The sequence below is a fragment of the Carcharodon carcharias genome, chromosome 26, assembly GCF_017639515.1.
Source record: "Carcharodon carcharias isolate sCarCar2 chromosome 26, sCarCar2.pri, whole genome shotgun sequence".
Taxonomy (NCBI): Eukaryota; Metazoa; Chordata; class Chondrichthyes; order Lamniformes; family Lamnidae; genus Carcharodon; species Carcharodon carcharias.
The window spans coordinates 4910101-4930121 of record NC_054492.1 but is presented as its reverse complement, the minus strand read 5'-3'; the positions used below and the strand labels follow the sequence as shown (position 1 = coordinate 4930121).

The 20021-nt window shown below is 52.0% G+C and overlaps 1 protein-coding gene across 3 annotated transcripts in view; it reads right to left on the bottom strand.

Moving 5' to 3' along the window:
- Positions 1 to 20021, bottom strand: part of cers3a (ceramide synthase 3a) — a 151875-nt gene that overhangs the window by 28008 nt on the left and 103846 nt on the right. For 2 of the 3 annotated variants that reach the window (XM_041175129.1, XM_041175128.1), the window contains exons 7-10: positions 19802 to 19894; positions 17193 to 17321; positions 5733 to 5839; positions 3743 to 3896 (exon numbers count right to left, since the gene is read on the bottom strand). In XM_041175129.1, the coding sequence (XP_041031063.1) occupies positions 3743 to 3896; positions 5733 to 5839; positions 17193 to 17321; positions 19802 to 19894 (483 nt within the window). The remainder of the gene's footprint in view (positions 1 to 3742; positions 3897 to 5732; positions 5840 to 17192; positions 17322 to 19801; positions 19895 to 20021) is intronic. The other variant, XM_041175131.1, reaches the window with a different exon arrangement.

The following is a 20021-nucleotide window of genomic DNA, read 5'->3' as shown; positions in this document are numbered from 1 at the left end:
GCAAAGCAGAAATTGGCCCAAATCCATGGAACTGTACCCCAGAGAGGATCAGTATCTTCATAATCAGGGGAGCAAAGAATAAGCCAAATTTAAAGGTTTTGGTTATTTATGTTGAATTGGGAGATAATTAAAATGCTCTCAAATTTTTCTAGGTTCAATGATAACAGCTGTCAGTTTGTGACGATCCATTTATCTTTCAGCCCTTGTACAGCACGAGCGGAGAGCCTGAAATGAATAAAGGGGGTTGATTTATATAACTTTTAAAAAATTCATTCTCAGGGTACGGGTATCACCAGCAAGGTGGGCATTTACTGTAAATCAAAAACCGCAGTGATCCTAATGCTGGGAAAGTCTCCCGTTATCATCGTCATTATCGGCTGTCCCTCAGTTCGAGGATGACGTTTACTCTCAGGATCATGAGTTTCTGCCATGAGTCCTCCTGTGACAGAAGAGGCCAATTCTCAACTTGCAGATCTGCGGTCACATGGGGTAGGATGTCCCAGGTGGTCATGGGATCCAGAGTGCAGGATTTGCTTCCTTTTCTTTCATTCTCTGCCGTCGCTCTGCCTCATCATTAAGACGTTGTGACTCAAAGTGTGATGCAGCTTGATGGACAAGTTGTCCCATTTTGAACGATTGGTAGCAAGCTCCTCCCAGGCATTAACATCAATGCTGCTGCGCTTCAAAGAGAGCTTCAGAGAGTCTTTGAACCCCCCCCTGTCCAGCCCATTGTAGTTGATTATGCGAGAGGTTTGCTTGAATGTTTGTGAATTTGGCTTCATGGAGAACACAAGTGTTTGTTCAACAGTCCTCACACTGAATCCAGAGGATGGGGCGGAGGCATTGCTGATAGAATTTCTCTAGCGCTCTTATGTGTCGCTGTTACACAGTCCATGTTTCGCTGCAGTACAGGAGTATGGTGATGACAACTGCTCTGTACACGAGGCGCCTTGTTGACTTGTGGAGGTCTTTGTTCTCAATCACTCGCTGCTGTAGTTTGCAAAAGGCTGAGTTGGCGCGGCTGATCCGGTGTTGGATCTCCCCGTCAATGGTGGCCTTTTGAGAGAAGGGCTGCCAAGGTATGGGAAATGCTTAATGTGTTCCAAAGTCTCTTCTTCAACAAAGCCAGGAGGTGGAATATTTGGCTGACCTGGTGTGGGTTGATATGAGTTTGGTTTTGGCAACATTCAAGGACAAGGCTGAGTCTTGCATATGCAGCACTGAAGAAATCAAGAGTGGCTTACAAACCTGGTGCAGAGTGCTGCAAGGTTTTCCACTCCACTGTAAATCTTCCTCCAGTCCGTAAAACAACCAAACATTCACCATAACTCTCTATTCCTTACAATTTTCCAGTCTCCTGGCACCACTCCTATACCTAAGAGGAGTTGGCAGATTGTGGTCAGCTCTTCTGCAATTGTCACCGTATTTCCCTCAGTAACTTAAGGTGCATCCCATCCAGACCAGGTGACTAATCCACTTTAAGCACTAATATAAAGGCAAAATACTGCGGATGCTGGAAATCTGAAACAAAAATAAAAATGCTGGGAAAACTCAGCAGATCTGACAGCATCTGTGGAGAGAGAGAGAGACAGAGATAACGTTTTGCATCTGTATGACTCTTCTACAGATCCCTTTAAATACTGCCAGCTTTTCTAATTACTTAGTCTTTATCATTTTTATCTTATCCAGTATCCTGGTATCCTCCTATTCACCGAGCACAGCTTTGGCAAATTCCTCTTTTCCATTAAACAGCAGTGTAAAATACTCAGTTAGTACCTTGTCCATGTCCTCTGCCTCCAGCCGTAGATCTGCATTTTGTTCCCTAACCAGTGCCACCGTTCCTCTTACAAACTTTTTACTGTTAATATCTCTTTAGAAAACCTTTGCTTTTCCCTTTCTGTTAGCCGCCAATTTATTCTCTTATTGACTTTTACCTGTCTTCATTCCTTTTTCCCTTCTCCTCTGTAGAGGTTGTATTCAGTCGGATTCTCCCTTGTCAAGATGACATCTGTCATATGCCACCCTTTTCTGCTTGGTCCTACTCTCTAACTCCTTTGTCATGCAGGAAGCACTGACTTTGGTTGACCTCCTTGTCCCCAATGTGACAATTTAACTGGTCTGTACCCGAACGATCCATGCATTACAGCCTGCCTATTACTTCATTTCATTTCTGGTTGCTAGCCCTCGACTTCAATTTACTCAAGACCCTTCTCAGTTCACTACTTCTTCCAGTTAAGTAGCTTTATCCCAGGTTGCTCCTTGTCCTTCACTATAACTTATCTAAAACCTATGATATTATGATCACTATTGCTGAGATGCTTTTTCCACTTGACCCACTTTGGGGTAGTTAAAGTCTCCCATTACCACTTCTCTATAATTCCTTTACTATTGCTGGGTCAAAAACCTGGAACTCCCTGTACCTACACCACATTAGTCTGCAGAAGTTCAAGGAGGTAGCTCTGCACCACCTTCTCAAGGGCAATTAGGGATGGGCAAATGCTGGTCCAGCCAGTGACACCCACATTCCATGAAAGAATGAAGAGAAACTGCACCGCTCATTAATTGCCCTGCAAATGTTCCTCTACCTCTTTCCCACTATTTGATGGCCTATAAGATGCACCAAATAGAGTAATAGCTGCTTAATTGGCCGGAAATTCTCGCCTGAAGTCAATGGGATCTTTTGCTGATCCATCAAATTTTCCATCTCGCCCGCAACAATTCCCACCGTTGGCGGGATTGAAAAATCCCGGCCATTGTCTCCGAACGTCTTTCACCTGCAGGACATCCACACAGAGCAATGAGCTGTTACATTGTTGATACAAAGCACCACCGGGAAGTACCAATTCTGTAATAAAACTAACGCCACATACACAGACCAGAAGTAGGTGAATAAACTATTCTGTATCTGAACACATTATATGCGATGGCTATTTGGGGTGGTGCTCTTTGGGTGCTGCTGTGGCTATAGTACTAAATAAAGTGACGTTACAACAGTGTGGCTCAGGGTGGTAGCAATCTCATTTCTGAGTTAGAAGGTTATAGATTCAAAGCTTCACTCCATAGGTTTGAGCAGATAATCTAGGCTGACACTTCAGTGCAGTACCGAAGGAGTGCTGCACTGTCAAATCCAGAGCCTTGTCTGTCCAGATTGAGATGTGAGATTACATAGCATCATCGGAAGCTGTCCTGGTTATCATTTCTCCCTGAATTAACCCCAAATACAGTTTCCTTTCCTTTGCTGTTAGTTTTATATAATGTGCACAAATACATTTACTACATTTTTTAAAAAATGAATGAATTGTTTTAAAAACCTGTTGTGTCATCCAATAGAGATAATGAGGTATTTCTTCTTATTACAGGTTGAAAATTCATTGGGCAGCAGAGAATTCTCCTTTTGTCAGTTCACAGAGCCAGCGATAGGGCCGTTAATCTCGGGACTGTTGCCAGCTCTGATACCAAGCTGACAGATTCTCCAGCTCTTGTTGAGGAGCAGAGTGAACTCATGCAACTGAAGAAGATCGAATTGAGTGGGTAATAGACAAATACCCTCCACAGAAGTTAACAAGGAGGAAATTGAAGACCTTTTAAACCATTCACATGAACCCCAATCTCTATGTACAATACATAGAGTTGCCCAGTGTCGGTGCCTGTCCCTGTGTTTGTGTGTAACTTGTAGGTGATGTACAGGTGATTCCAGTGTCTGTCACACTGAACACTTCTCCACTGACAGGAAACAACTTACTTTGCTGGAGAAGAATTTTGCGACCATTTGTAGGATGAGGTACGCCCAGAAGATATGGAGCAGCTGAAGGACAACCAGCATGGCATTGAAGAAATAATATCCAAAGAACGGAGGATAATGATGTACTGGATAGACCCAAGTACAATGGATGATCCTGTCAACAAGAATATAGGTCATATTTTACAATTCTAAAGGTTTCAAACATACAAACATACGAATCAGGAGGAGTATGCCACTCAGCCCCTCGAACCTGCTCCGCCATTCAATAAGATCATGGCTGATCTGATTTGAACTTCACATTCCTGCCTACCCCCAATAACCTTTCACTCCCTTGCACAAGAAAAATCTACCTACCTCTGGCTTTAGATATTCAAGGACTCTGCCTCAACCACCTTTTGAGGAAGAGAAAAATGTTTTCCTCATCTCTGTCGTATATGGGTGACCCTTATTTTGAAGCAGTGACCCCCAAGTTCTAGATTCTCCCACAAGGGGAAACATCCTTTCCACATTCATCCTGTCAAGTCTCCAGATGTACTCTGAGACCACGGAAACAAATAATTATAATCACTGCTTGATACTGAACTGATGGGCATCACCTCTGGGATACTCCTAATAGCATTAGCTCCACTTATGTTAAAATGTGTCGGGAAAAAATGACCCTAGATAAAAATCAAGAGACATACTCATAAACAATATTAAAAATGACTATTACTCTGGGCTGTGGGAATCTGCAGCAAATTATTAAATGAAACCCTGCCTGTAAGATCAGCAAGGCCTCCAAATGCCCGGACTAGGCCAGTGTTAACCCTAGAGCTCTCCATGGACCTGATTTTAACTCTTATTTTCTTAGCTGAAACTGGCTGAGATGAGGTGGAAGTTAAGTCAAGGCAGTCAGTTTGATTCTGCTTCCTCTCTGCCATTTCCATGTGTTCAGTTGCTCAAGCAGGGCCTGTTTTAAATACACAGGTCAAATCCGATGTCATTGAGTCTCAGTCAGACACCTGAACGGAGAGGGTCCACCAGGTCAGAACCGCAGCAAGGGCTATTCTGGGCCAGAAGAAACCCAGTAGATAAACTATAACAATAATGTTAGTTTTTCTGAGACGGTGAGGAGCTGTGCTCATCAAGGCATCACAAGGAGGCCTCAAATCTCCCACAGCACAGTGTCCCAAACACCTCCGGAGCCCTCCTCCTTATAATACACTGTGTGTTATATGGTACAATACCCCGTCACATCATAGAATGACATGGCACAAAAGGATGCCGCTCAGCCCAACGTGCATGGACCTCTTTGGAAGAGTTATCCAATTAGTCCCACCCCACAGCTCTTCCCTCTCAATCCTGTAAACATTTTCTCTTTCAGTATACATCCAATTCCTTTTTGAAAGTTCCTACTGAATCTGCTTCCACTGCCCTGTCAGGCAGCACATTCCTGATCACAACAACTCGCTGAATAAAAACTATTTCCTTCTGTCACCTCTCCCAATTCACCTTAAATCTGGGTCCCTCTGATTAAGGGCTCTTCAGGCACCGGGAACAGTCTCCCCTCATTTAATCTGGGCCCCTCCAAATGTCAGGATCACCTGGTCTTGTCAAAGTCAATGGAGTTCTGAATGGCTCGCTGCATTTTCTGGCCCCAATCCCCACCTTGGGGCTGTGAAATTCTGCCCTCTATCAAAACTACTCGTGGTTTTAAACACTTCCAGTAAATCCTCCCTTTAACCTTCGCTGCTCTAAGAACAACGCCAGCTTCTCCAGTCCCTCCACATAACTAAAGTCCCTCATCACTGTCCTTATTATATTCTGTATTTGTCTTTGTCCTTATAACATGAAGCTGACTTGATTCATTGCACTTTAATTTCGAGTGAATTTCTGTTGAGCTGCCTCAATGCTTTAGAGAGCAAAAGACAGGAGACAGTGCTAACCAATAACTCAAAACTAACTCCTTACTGATGATGGAAAGGAGGAAGGGTTTTGTAGTGAGACTCACCAGAAGGGAAAGATGACAAGCCTGGTGATTATAAATACCGCAGCGAAGACAATGAACAGTGAGTTACAGATGGATTTCCACCCAGCATAGTTAAGCATCTTGGCAGACTGTGAGGGAGAACGACAGAGGTTACAATGTAAATGACTCTACAGCAAAACAATGTTCCAATGGACACATAGGATAATTAAATAATGAAGAGAAATTGATCACACAGAATGAGGATTGATTCCAATGTACGTGAGCAACTTCACTGGCTAATCTGAAGGCAGCAGTGATCTTTTAAGCTATTGTTTAAACTGTACACAGTACTAACAGGTCCAATCAGCCTGCACAACTTCTAACCAGCATATTCCACTTGTTCTGATGAGAGATCATCCCAGCTGGAATGTTGCTTCCGATCTTTACAGGGAGGCAGGAGGCTTCCTTGTCGGGCATGGGATTGGATTTCTGCTCCTTCCTCCCTCCAAACCCAGGTAACAGGACTTAACTTCCAATCAGGTTCTCCAGGGCACTGAGAGAGTCTGATTTAACTATGTAAAGACACACCCTGCCTCTCAACCGTGGCAAAATCTGACATTCATCATTATTTTTATAACCATGGGCATGTGCGCAGCCAACTGACACTGCTTTCCACACATTTCATTTTTAACTCCCCCCAACTCTCTCCTGCCCATCATAGGGAAGGGGTTATATTGGAGCAATTATCTCAGCTTCTCTCTCCACAGCTGCAGCTTGACCTGCTCAGCGATCAAAGCGCTTTCGGTTATTATTTCGGGATTTCCAGCATTTTTCCTTCTTTTTGTTATTCTAACTGTACATCCTGGTTAATTGAAGAAATTACAGGACTCATCTTTTCTACATATTCCATCTATTAAGTATGAAAAGTGGAGTTTCAGTCATCAGGCCATCACCCCTGTACAAAGCGATGCCATAAAAATCCATTCAAAGAAGCAGAAAATTTAGATCTGGCCTCAGTGAGGAAAAGTTAAAAATAAAATCCCCATAAAACATCAGAAATGACTTGACTTACCCGAAATTCTGGGGGCTTTTTACACCCATTTTGTGGCAGTGATAACTGCACGAGATTTGCATGATTGGTTCTTGGCCTCAGGATGTGGCCATTATAATGAACTACGATGAGTGCAGGGGTTGGTAGGCCGGTGCGGAAAGTTTGGGTACAGTGTAGTTATGTGGGTAAGACATCCGAGATTCCTGGATCTTTTACCCTGGGTGTTTGCTACTCGCTCCCATTTTGAGTGTCTCTGGGTGTAAATAAACAGGAAATTCTACTCCCGACATTTCAACCGTAAATCCTGCTACACTCGATATCCTGACTGCCCCCCTGTTAATGTGAACAATGTGACTGCTCCCTGTTAACAGCTACATTCCCCTTCCATTCAGTATCTCCTCTTGTTGATCTAATGGAAAGTGACCCCACACCGAATGGGCAGCGACCCGTAGCGAATGAGGGCACGGGGTGGACAGTGACCCCTCAGCGAGTGAGGGCACGGGGTGGACAGTGACCCCTCAGCGAGTGAGGGCACGGGGTGGACAGTGACCCCTCAGTGAGTGAGGGCACGGGGTGGACAGTGACCCCGCTCCGAGTGAGGGCACGGGGTGGGCAGTGACCCCTCACCGAGTGAGGGCACGGGGTGGACAGTGACCCCTCACCGAGTGAGGGCACGGGGTGGACAGTGACCCCTCAGCGAGTGAGGGCACGGGGTGGACAGTGACCCCTCAGCGAGTGAGGGCACGGGGTGGACAGTGACCCCTCAGCGAGTGAGGGCACGGGGTGGACAGTGACCCCTCAGCGAGTGAGGGCACGGGGTGGACAGTGACCCCTCAGCGAGTGAGGGCACGGGGTGGACAGTGACCCTGCTCCGAGTGAGGGCACGGGGTGGACAGTGACCCCTCAGCGAGTGAGGGCACGGGGTGGACAGTGACCCTGTAGCGAGTGAGGGCACGGGGTGGACAGTGACCCCTCAGCGAGTGAGGGCACGGGGTGGACAGTGACCCTGTAGCGAGTGAGGGCACGGGGTGGACAGTGACCCCTCAGCGAGTGAGGGCACGGGGTGGACAGTGACCCCTCAGCGAGTGAGGGCACGGGGTGGACAGTGACCCAGCTCCGAGTGAGGGCACGGGGTGGACAGTGACCCCTCAGCGAGTGAGGGCACGGGGTGGACAGTGACCCTGTAGCGAGTGAGGGCACGGGGTGGACAGTGACCCCTCAGCGAGTGAGGGCACGGGGTGGACAGTGACCCTGTAGCGAGTGAGGGCACGGGGTGGACAGTGACCCTGTAGCGAGTGAGGGCACGGGGTGGACAGTGACCCCTCACCGAGTGAGGGCACGGGGTGGACAGTGACCCCTCAGCGAGTGAGGGCACGGGGTGGACAGTGACCCTGTAGCGAGTGAGGGCACGGGGTGGGCAGTGACCCCTCAGCGAGTGAGGGCACGGGGTGGACAGTGACCCCTCAGCGAGTGAGGGCACAGGGTGGACAGTGACCCCTCAGCGAGTGAGGGCACGGGGTGGACAGTGACCCCTCAGCGAGTGAGGGCACGGGGTGGACAGTGACCCCTCACCGAGTGAGGGCACAGGGTGGACAGTGACCCCTCAGCGAGTGAGGGCACGGGGTGGACAGTGACCCCTCAGCGAGTGAGGGCACGGGGTGGACAGTGACCCTGTAGCGAGTGAGGGCACGGGGTGGACAGTGACCCTGTAGCGAGTGAGGGCACGGGGTGGACAGTGACCCCTCAGCGAGTGAGGGCACGGGGTGGACAGTGACCCTGTAGCGAGTGAGGGCACGGGGTGGACAGTGACCCCTCAGCGAGTGAGGGCACGGGGTGGACAGTGACCCCTCAGCGAGTGAGGGCACGGGGTGGACAGTGACCCTGTAGTGAGTGAGGGCACGGGGTGGACAGTGACCCCTCAGCGAGTGAGGACACGGGGTGGACAGTGACCCGGCTCCGAGTGAGGGCACGGGGTGGACAGTGACCCCTCAGCGAGTGAGGGCACGGGGTGGACAGTGACCCCTCAGCGAGTGAGGGCACGGGGTGGACAGTGACCCCTCACCGAGTGAGGGCACGGGGTGGACAGTGACCCGGCTCCGAGTGAGGGCACGGGGTGGACAGTGACCCCTCAGCGAGTGAGGGCACGGGGTGGACAGTGACCCCTCAGCGAGTGAGGGCACGGGGTGGACAGTGACCCCGCTCCGAGTGAGGACACGGGGTGGACAGTGACCCCTCACCGAGTGAGGGCACGGGGTGGACAGTGACCCGGCTCCGAGTGAGGGCACGGGGTGGACAGTGACCCCTCAGCGAGTGAGGGCACGGGGTGGACAGTGACCCGGCTCCGAGTGAGGGCACGGGGTGGACAGTGACCCCTCACCGAGTGAGGGCACGGGGTGGACAGTGACCCGGCTCCGAGTGAGGGCACGGGGTGGACAGTGACCCCTCAGCGAGTGAGGGCACGGGGTGGACAGTGACCCGGCTCCGAGTGAGGGCACGGGGTGGACAGTGACCCCTCACCGAGTGAGGGCACGGGGTGGACAGTGACCCCTCACCGAGTGAGGGCACGGGGTGGACAGTGACCCCTCAGCGAGTGAGGGCACGGGGTGGACAGTGACCCCTCAGCGAGTGAGGGCACGGGGTGGACAGTGACCCTGTAGCGAGTGAGGACACGGGGTGGACAGTGACCCCTCAGCGAGTGAGGGCACGGGGTGGACAGTGACCCCTCAGCGAGTGAGGGCACGGGGTGGACAGTGACCCCTCAGCGAGTGAGGGCACCGAGTGGGCAGTGACCCCTCAGCGAGTGAGGGCACGGGGTGGACAGTGACCCTGTAGCGAGTGAGGGCACAGGGTGGACAGTGACCCTGTAGCGAGTGAGGGCACGGGGTGGACAGTGACCCGGCTCCGAGTGAGGGCACGGGGTGGACAGTGACCCCTCAGCGAGTGAGGGCACGGGGTGGACAGTGACCCCTCAGCGAGTGAGGGCACGGGGTGGACAGTGACCCCTCAGCGAGTGAGGGCACGGGGTGGACAGTGACCCGGCTCCGAGTGAGGGCACGGGGTGGACAGTGACCCCGCTCCGAGTGAGGGCACGGGGTGGACAGTGACCCCTCAGCGAGTGAGGGCACGGGGTGGGCAGTGACCCCTCACCGAGTGAGGACACGGGGTGGACAGTGACCCCTCAGCGAGTGAGGGCACGGGGTGGACAGTGACCCCTCAGCGAGTGAGGGCACGGGGTGGACAGTGACCCCTCAGCGAGTGAGGGCACGGGGTGGACAGTGACCCCTCACCGAGTGAGGGCACGGGGTGGACAGTGACCCCTCACCGAGTGAGGGCACGGGGTGGACAGTGACCCCTCAGCGAGTGAGGGCACGGGGTGGACAGTGACCCCTCAGCGAGTGAGGGCACGGGGTGGACAGTGACCCTGTAGCGAGTGAGGACACGGGGTGGACAGTGACCCGGCTCCGAGTGAGGGCACGGGGTGGACAGTGACCCCTCAGCGAGTGAGGGCACCGAGTGGGCAGTGACCCCTCAGCGAGTGAGGACACGGGGTGGACAGTGACCCCTCAGCGAGTGAGGACACGGGGTGGACAGTGACCCCGCTCCGAGTGAGGGCACGGGGTGGACAGTGACCCCTCAGCGAGTGAGGGCACGGGGTGGACAGTGACCCCTCAGCGAGTGAGGACACGGGGTGGACAGTGACCCCGCTCCGAGTGAGGGCACGGGGTGGACAGTGACCCCTCAGCGAGTGAGGGCACGGGGTGGACAGTGACCCCTCACCGAGTGAGGACACGGGGTGGACAGTGACCCCTCACCGAGTGAGGACACGGGGTGGACAGTGACCCCTCACCGAGTGAGGACACGGGGTGGACAGTGACCCCTCACCGAGTGAGGACACGGGGTGGACAGTGACCCCTCACCGAGTGAGGACACGGGGTGGACAGTGACCCCTCAGCGAGTGAGGACACGGGGTGGACAGTGACCCCTCAGCGAGTGAGGGCACGGGGTGGACAGTGACCCCTCAGCGAGTGAGGACACGGGGTGGACAGTGACCCCTCAGCGAGTGAGGGCACGGGGTGGACAGTGACCCCTCAGCGAGTGAGGGCACGGGGTGGACAGTGACCCCTCACCGAGTGAGGGCACGGGGTGGACAGTGACCCCTCAGCGAGTGAGGGCACGGGGTGGACAGTGACCCCGCTCCGAGTGAGGGCACGGGGTGGACAGTGACCCTGTAGCGAGTGAGGGCACGGGGTGGACAGTGACCCCTCAGCGAGTGAGGGCACGGGGTGGACAGTGACCCCTCAGCGAGTGAGGGCACGGGGTGGACAGTGACCCTGTAGCGAGTGAGGGCACGGGGTGGACAGTGACCCCTCAGCGAGTGAGGGCACGGGGTGGACAGTGACCCTGTAGCGAGTGAGGGCACGGGGTGGACAGTGACCCCTCAGCGAGTGAGGGCACGGGGTGGACAGTGACCCGGCTCCGAGTGAGGGCACGGGGTGGACAGTGACCCCTCAGCGAGTGAGGGCACGGGGTGGACAGTGACCCGGCTCCGAGTGAGGGCACGGGGTGGACAGTGACCCCTCAGCGAGTGAGGGCACGGGGTGGACAGTGACCCCTCAGCGAGTGAGGGCACGGGGTGGACAGTGACCCGGCTCCGAGTGAGGGCACGGGGTGGACAGTGACCCCTCAGCGAGTGAGGGCACGGGGTGGACAGTGACCCTGTAGCGAGTGAGGGCACGGGGTGGACAGTGACCCGGCTCCGAGTGAGGGCACGGGGTGGACAGTGACCCCTCACCGAGTGAGGGCACGGGGTGGACAGTGACCCGGCTCCGAGTGAGGGCACGGGGTGGACAGTGACCCCTCAGCGAGTGAGGGCACGGGGTGGGCAGTGACCCCTCAGCGAGTGAGGGCACGGGGTGGGCAGTGACCCCTCAGCGAGTGAGGGCACGGGGTGGACAGTGACCCCTCAGCGAGTGAGGGCACGGGGTGGACAGTGACCCCTCACCGAGTGAGGGCACGGGGTGGACAGTGACCCGGCTCCGAGTGAGGGCACGGGGTGGACAGTGACCCCTCAGCGAGTGAGGGCACGGGGTGGGCAGTGACCCCTCAGCGAGTGAGGGCACGGGGTGGGCAGTGACCCCTCAGCGAGTGAGGGCACGGGGTGGACAGTGACCCCTCACCGAGTGAGGGCACGGGGTGGACAGTGACCCCTCAGCGAGTGAGGGCACGGGGTGGGCAGTGACCCCGCTCCGAGTGAGGGCACGGGGTGGACAGTGACCCCTCAGCGAGTGAGGGCACGGGGTGGGCAGTGACCCCTCAGCGAGTGAGGGCACGGGGTGGACAGTGACCCCTCAGCGAGTGAGGGCACGGGGTGGACAGTGACCCTGTAGCGAGTGAGGGCACGGGGTGGACAGTGACCCGGCTCCGAGTGAGGGCACGGGGTGGACAGTGACCCCTCAGCGAGTGAGGGCACGGGGTGGACAGTGACCCGGCTCCGAGTGAGGGCACGGGGTGGACAGTGACCCCTCAGCGAGTGAGGGCACGGGGTGGACAGTGACCCCTCAGCGAGTGAGGGCACGGGGTGGACAGTGACCCGGCTCCGAGTGAGGGCACGGGGTGGACAGTGACCCCTCACCGAGTGAGGGCACGGGGTGGACAGTGACCCCTCAGCGAGTGAGGACACGGGGTGGACAGTGACCCCTCAGCGAGTGAGGGCACGGGGTGGACAGTGACCCTGTAGCGAGTGAGGGCACGGGGTGGACAGTGAGCCCGCTCCGAGTGAGGGCACGGGGTGGACAGTGACCCCTCAGCGAGTGAGGGCACGGGGTGGACAGTGACCCTGTAGCGAGTGAGGGCACGGGGTGGACAGTGACCCCTCAGCGAGTGAGGGCACGGGGTGGACAGTGACCCCTCAGCGAGTGAGGGCACGGGGTGGACAGTGACCCTGTAGCGAGTGAGGGCACGGGGTGGACAGTGACCCTGCTCCGAGTGAGGGCACGGGGTGGACAGTGACCCCTCAGCGAGTGAGGGCACGGGGTGGACAGTGACCCTGTAGCGAGTGAGGGCACGGGGTGGACAGTGACCCCTCAGCGAGCGAGGGCACGGGGTGGACAGTGACCCCTCAGCGAGTGAGGGCACGGGGTGGACAGTGACCCCTCAGCGAGTGAGGGCACGGGGTGGACAGTGACCCTGCTCCGAGTGAGGGCACGGGGTGGACAGTGACCCCTCAGCGAGTGAGGGCACGGGGTGGACAGTGACCCCTCAGCGAGTGAGGGCACGGGGTGGACAGTGACCCCTCACCGAGTGAGGGCACGGGGTGGACAGTGACCCCTCAGCGAGTGAGGGCACGGGGTGGACAGTGACCCCTCAGTGAGTGAGGGCACGGGGTGGGCAGTGACCCCTCACCGAGTGAGGGCACGGGGTGGACAGTGACCCCTCACCGAGTGAGGGCACGGGGTGGACAGTGACCCCTCAGCGAGTGAGGGCACGGGGTGGACAGTGACCCTGTAGCGAGTGAGGGCACGGGGTGGACAGTGACCCGGCTCCGAGTGAGGGCACGGGGTGGACAGTGACCCCTCAGCGAGTGAGGGCACGGGGTGGACAGTGACCCCGCTCCGAGAAAGGGCACGGGGTGGACAGTGACCCCTCAGCGAGTGAGGGCACGGGGTGGACAGTGACCCCTCAGCGAGTGAGGGCACGGGGTGGACAGTGACCCCGCTCCGAGTGAGGGCACGGGGTGGACAGTGACCCCTCACCGAGTGAGGACACGGGGTGGACAGTGACCCCTCACCGAGTGAGGACACGGGGTGGACAGTGACCCCTCACCGAGTGAGGACACGGGGTGGGCAGTGACCCCGCTCCGAGTGAGGGCACGGGGTGGACAGTGACCCCTCATCGAGTGAGGACACGGGGTGGACAGTGACCCCTCACCGAGTGAGGACACGGGGTGGACAGTGACCCCTCAGCGAGTGAGGGCACGGGGTGGACAGTGACCCCTCACCGAGTGAGGACACGGGGTGGACAGTGACCCCTCACCGAGTGAGGACACGGGGTGGACAGTGACCCCTCAGCGAGTGAGGGCATGTGATTCACTTGACTTCACTTGACACAAATGCACGACAGGTTGAACTTCTCTGCAGTTCTCTGGAGTTGGCTTTCCCGAGATCTAATCAGCAGAGTCCAATTAATGTAATTAATTTAAAAGTTTCCTCGCACAAGGTGCTCAATAGGCTGCATGACACCATCTAACAAAGGTCTGAGAATACAATTACACAACTGACAGTAATATTGTGGGACAAACTCAGATTAAAAATGGTTTATAATAAATTTCATACAGAATAATACACAGTCCACATACTTTCCTGTTGTGCATCAAACCAACACAGTAACTCCAGCCATTATGAATTCCGAAGTGAGTTAAGACAAGTGATACTGGACTCGAAACGTTAACTCTGTTTCTCTTTCTACAGATGCTGTCAGACCTGCTGGGTTTTTCCAGCATTTTTGTTTTATTTCAGATTTCCAGCATCCACAGGATTTTACTTTCGTTTTTTTTTATTCATTAACGAGAGATGTGGGTTTCACTGCCTGGGCCAGCATTTATTGCCCTTCCCTAGTTGCCCTTAATTCAGTCTTGGATGGTGCTGAGCTTAGTTAATAAACATCAGGAACAGTTCCCCTTGTCTGAGTTCCTGAAAAATAATTATCCAACAAAGGGAGTATTTTTCTTATTAGCTCACTGAGTAGTGAACATAGTGAGTATCGCTGGCTAGGCCAGCATTTATTGTCCATCTCCAAATATCCTTGAGAAGGTGGGTCGTGAGCCACCTTCTTGAGCTGTTAAAGTCCATGTTGTGCAGGGTACACCCACAGTGCTGTTAGGAAGGCAGGATTTTGACCCAGCGACAGTGAAATAGTGCCCAGCCAGGATGGAGTGACTTGGAGGGGAACTTACAGACGGTGATGTTCCCATGCCTTTGCGACCCTTGTTCTTCTAGATGGTAGTGCTTGTGGGTTTGGAAGGTGCTGTTGAAGGATTCTTGGTGAGTTGCTGTAGTGCATTTTATAGATGGTTCACACTGCTGCTACTGTGCATCGGTGGTGGAGGGAGTGCATGTTTAAGTTGGTGGATAGGATGCCAATCAAATGGACTTCTTTATCGCGGATGGCGTCAAGCTTCTTGACTGTTGTTGAAGCTGTGCTCATCCAGGCACCTTCAAGATAAAGTCAGCAATGCCCTAGAATCTAATGGGTATTCTACCATGACAGAATGGAGGGTATTCCATCACTTTCCTGACTTTTGCCTTGTAGGTGCTGAACAGGCTTTGGGGAGCCAGGAGGTGAGTTATTCATTGCAGAAATCCCAGCCTCTGACCTGCTCTTGTAGCCACAGTATTTATATGGCTAGTCCAATTCTGTTTCTGGTCAATGGTGAGCCAGGATATTGATAGTGGGGGATTCAGTGATGGTAATGATATTGAATGCCAAAGGATTCGCTCTTGTTGGAGATTGCCTGACACTTGTGTCACATGAATGTCACTTGCCACTTGTCATCCCAAGCCTGGATGTTGTCCAGGTCTTGCTGCATTTGGATATGAACTGCTTCAGTATCTGATGAGTTGCAAATGGAGCTGGACATTGTGCAATCATCAGCGAACATCCCCACTTCTGGCCTTATGATGGAAGGAAGGTCATTCAAGAAGCAGCTGAAGACGGTTGGGCCTAAGACACTACCCTGAGGAACTCCTGTAGCAATGTTTTGGAGCTGAGATGATTGACCTCAGACAGCCACAACCATCTTCCTTTGTGCTGGGTCTGACTCCAACCAGTGGAGAGTTTTCCCCGATTCTCATTGACTCCAGTTTTGCTAGGGCTCCTTGATGCTACACTTCATCAAATGCTGCCTTGATGTCAAGAGCAGTCACTCTCACCTCACCTCACCTCAGGATTTCAGCTCTTTTGTCCGTGTTTGAACCAAGGCTGTAATGAGGTCAGGAACTGAGTGGCCCTGGCGGAACCCAAACTAAGTGTCAGTGAGCAGATTATACTATGTAAGTGCCTCTTGAGAGCACTGTCAATTACACTTTTCATCGCTTTGCTGATGATGGAGAGTAGACTGATGGGGCGGTAATTGGCCGAGTTGGATTTGTCCTGCTTTTGTGTACAGGACATACCTGGGCAGTTTTCCACATAGCCGGGTAGATGCCAGTGTTGTAGCTGAGTTGACCTCAGACTGGACACCGGGCTTTGGGTGGGTGGGAAACTTACATTTAAAATAATTTCAACCCCACCGGGAGCCTGAGGCCACTTTTGTTTTCGAACAGGTGTGAGATGGGGAGGAAGGATGACCTCGCAGGAGGTGGATGGCTCATTTCAGTGGTTTAATGGGGCTGTGTTGCGGAGGTTGTTTCTCTGTTCCAGCTTTAACGTTAGCCAGGTTGGGTTTCTGGGCCATGGGAACCTGAGCAGCTGAAGGGAGGTGAAGATTGCTGCATGGAAATGGGGAGGGCCTTTCCAGCACTGCCTGTGGGCCAAGAGAATCAGGGCTGTGTCCTTCCTGTCTACCAGGTGAACTTGTTAACCTCGCAGCAACCTGGCCCTCCCTCCCCTCCCCACTCCACTAGCAGCGAGCCAATGTCCTCACAGCCCCCCAAGTCCACCTGCTTCCCCTTCACCACCCCCCATGTCACGTTGTGACCTTTCCCCCTCCTCCTACTATCTCTCCAGGCCATACCATCAATGTCCATCCCTCATATCCTGATTTCTCCAGCCAGCCCCATCCATGACCCCCTCCTCTTCCAGGCCTATCCAACATCCCCAAACCCTTTCCCTCCTTTCCGCTCCCTGGTTGTGCCCTCTTGCCTCCCAGTCTGGCTGTGGCTGGGAAACGGAGACAAAAATACAGATCAAATTCTGATGTTAAACAGAACTCAAGGAAAACCCATTCTTCCAGATAAACCCAACCACAAAACTAACCCTCCACCCAGCCCCTCACCGCCTGCCAATATGGGGGCCAAAGGGGCTGAAATTAGTTCCAGGCAGGAGGCCAAAATGGCTGAGACAGTTGGTGACCCATTTTCCACTGTCTGATATTCTTCTCCATTGTATTCAGTGATAAGTGGAATAAACAAAGGCAGCCTAGGTTTAAAGTGGCTCCAAACACCTCTTTTATCTAAGGTGGACATGAAAGGTACAGAGATAAAAACAAAAAAACTGCGGATGCTGGAAATCCAAAACAAAAACAGAATTACCTGGAAAAACTCAGCAGGTCTGGCAGCATCGGCGGAGTAGAAAAGAGTTGATGTTTCAAGTCCTCATGACCCTTCGACAGAACTTGAGTTCGAGTCCAAGAAAGAGCTGAAATATATTTCAACTCTTTCTTGGACTCGAACTCAAGTTCTGTCGAAGCATGAAAGGTACAGAACTGATATTCACATCTCTGAAAATTCACCTACTTCCAGCAGGATGTCAGACGAGTCATGTACAACCATCACCAGGGTTCCCACTCGGATATAGTTTGCACACCAGGAGAAGCTCAGTAGGATGATGGTAGCTACGTGGTGAATTACTTGTTCTTTAAAATCCTAATCAATTAGTTAAAATTAACGGTTAATTGATGTGAATGTGCCAGAAATATCTCACAATCAGTCTTCCCACAGTAAATATCACAGTATCGGAGTGTGCTGAGTATTTGTTGTTAACTCTGGAATGTTCTAATCCACATAGGGCAGAGAATAGAGGCTCAGGTCTGGATATTCGCCAAGTTAGGCCAATGTGGGAGCCCTTTAAAAGTGGTGGGCGGGACCCAATTCTGGGATTCTCGGCCTCGTTCCCACTTATGGCAGCTTTTATCCGACGCCGGATAATGGTGCAGGTAGTGAGTCTGCAGGCAGCACTCTCCCCCTTGCTGGCTCCATGGTGGGGGTGGGCTGTTCAAACCCATCCCCACAATTTCCCTTCTGTAAGAATACATGGTTCACAACACCTGAGAGGAATCGTGAACCACGGGGAAACCAAGTAACCAAAAGAAAACAGCCACCTCCTGGAACGGAACAAATAGTTTCTGTCTGTCTTCATGGCAAAAAGACACAAATTACATACCAGACAAAGAGTAACCAAGGGGCCAATAAGAATGTAGAAATTAAAGTAATTAATATCAGCATAGAAAAAATATCGGAGAAACTTAAGGGACTAAAAGCTGACAAATCCCCAGGACCTGGTGCTCTACATGCTCGGATTCTAGAGGAGGTAGCTGCAGAGATAGTGGGTGCACTGGTTATGATGTTCGAAAATTCTTTAGATTCTAGAACAGTCGCAGGTCCCAGCAGATTGATAGTTAACAAATGTAGCGCTGCTATTGAAGAAATGAGGGAGCAAGAGAATTGGGATTCTTTATTTTATTCATAGGATGTGGGTGTCACCGGCTAGGCCAGCATTTATTGTCCCTCCCTAACTGCCCCTGTTCAGAGGGCATTTAAGAGTCAACCACATTGCTGTGGGTCTGGAGTCACATGTAGACCAGACCAGCTAAGGAGAGCAGATTTCCTTCCCTAAAGGATATTAGTGAACCCGGTGGGTTTTTTACAACAATCAGCAACGGTTTTGTGATCCTCACCAGACTTTTAATTCCTGATTTTTATTCAATTCAAGTTTCACCATCTGTCATGGTGAGATTCAAACCCAGGTCCCCAGAAAATCACTCTGGATCCAGTGCCAATACCACGATGCCACTACCTCCCCTTAACAATGTACTTAGAAAAGCACAGCATGATCAGACAGAGTCAATACGATAGGGAAATCCTGTTTGACAAATTTAGAGTTTTTTGAGGGTGTAACTAGTAGGCTAAAGGCTAGATAAAGGGGAGCCAGCAGCTGTCGTATATTTAGATTTCCAAAAGGCACTCAATATGGGCCACACACAAAAGGTTCATAAACAAGCTAAGTTGTGGAGTTGGGGGTAATATATGGAGAGAGGATTGGTTAATAGAAAGGAAGCAGTGAGTATGGAAAACCGGACATTTCAAATTTGGCAAGCTGTGGCTAGCAGAGTGCCTCATGGGTCAACGCTTAGATCTCAACTATTTGTAAACGATATTAATGACTTAGATGAAGAGGTTGAGAATTATGTATCTGAGCTAGGCGAGAATGTAAGCCATTTAAAACAGTGCGGTTTGAAGGCACAATATTTTCAATTGATACCATTTAAAAAGACGTTGTTTAAAGAAATAAAGAGACACTGTTCAAAGGGTTGTTGCTTAAGTGTTGCTGTGATCGGCTAATGAAAACTGCCCAATATTGCATTCAACTGATTTTTGTACAAGGTAAACAATCCCCATAACCAGGTTTACACCCAAACTGCAGCTATAAATGCTGTTTAAAGGGATGCTGTTTAAAAAGGGGCAAAAGGGATTTTGGTGAATGGGATAACGTTTAAAGAAATGTTGCTACTTTTGAAATGCTAAGAGGAGCCAGGCTCCAGGATCAGCTATAAGAGCCTGCTCTGCTGTGACAGGTCATAGGCTGAAACACCTCCTCCAGCGGCCTGGGGACTGGGCTGTAATATCATTGAGCCAGTTCCAGCCGAGACTGAGAATGGAAGTTCACAAACTCCCTCACTGTGCACTGCCAGTCAGAGTCAATCACACTGCAGCACTTTGCCCCAGAGTGAACATTTGTCATCTGATTTAACCTCAAATTATGAAGCATCTCAAGGCAGCTTTAAATGATGATACAGTGGTATCAGGACAGACCAATGACATCACTAGCTTGTATATCACCATGGTACCCAATGTTTCTTCACAGAATTATAGGAACAAGAGGAGGCTATTCAGCCCCTTTAGCCTGTACTACCATTGAATTAGATCATAGCTGGTCTATATTTTAAACTACATCAACACACTTGCTTCTTTAATCTTTAATATCTTTTAATATAAATCTATTTTAGTTTTGAAACTTCCAATTGATTATTTCAATTCTATTCCAAATAGTTTATTTTTGAAATACCAAAATTCAACTTGTTGTCTTGACATCACGCCAAACTAATTGTAATAATTTAAAATCTTACCTTTCTTTTTACATCCGATGCGATACTGAATAATAGTGCCCAATAAAAACTCAACTCAGTTATATAGTACCAATACTGGGATGGTAACAGGGTCTGTCAGAAGAACAAGAGACTCTTATCGATGCAGTAATATTCCTCAGGCTCATTTACAAAGTGTTCACATTACAAACCCAATGAGACTAATGGATGAATTTTGCACCCAGCTCCTCAGCTCACGACA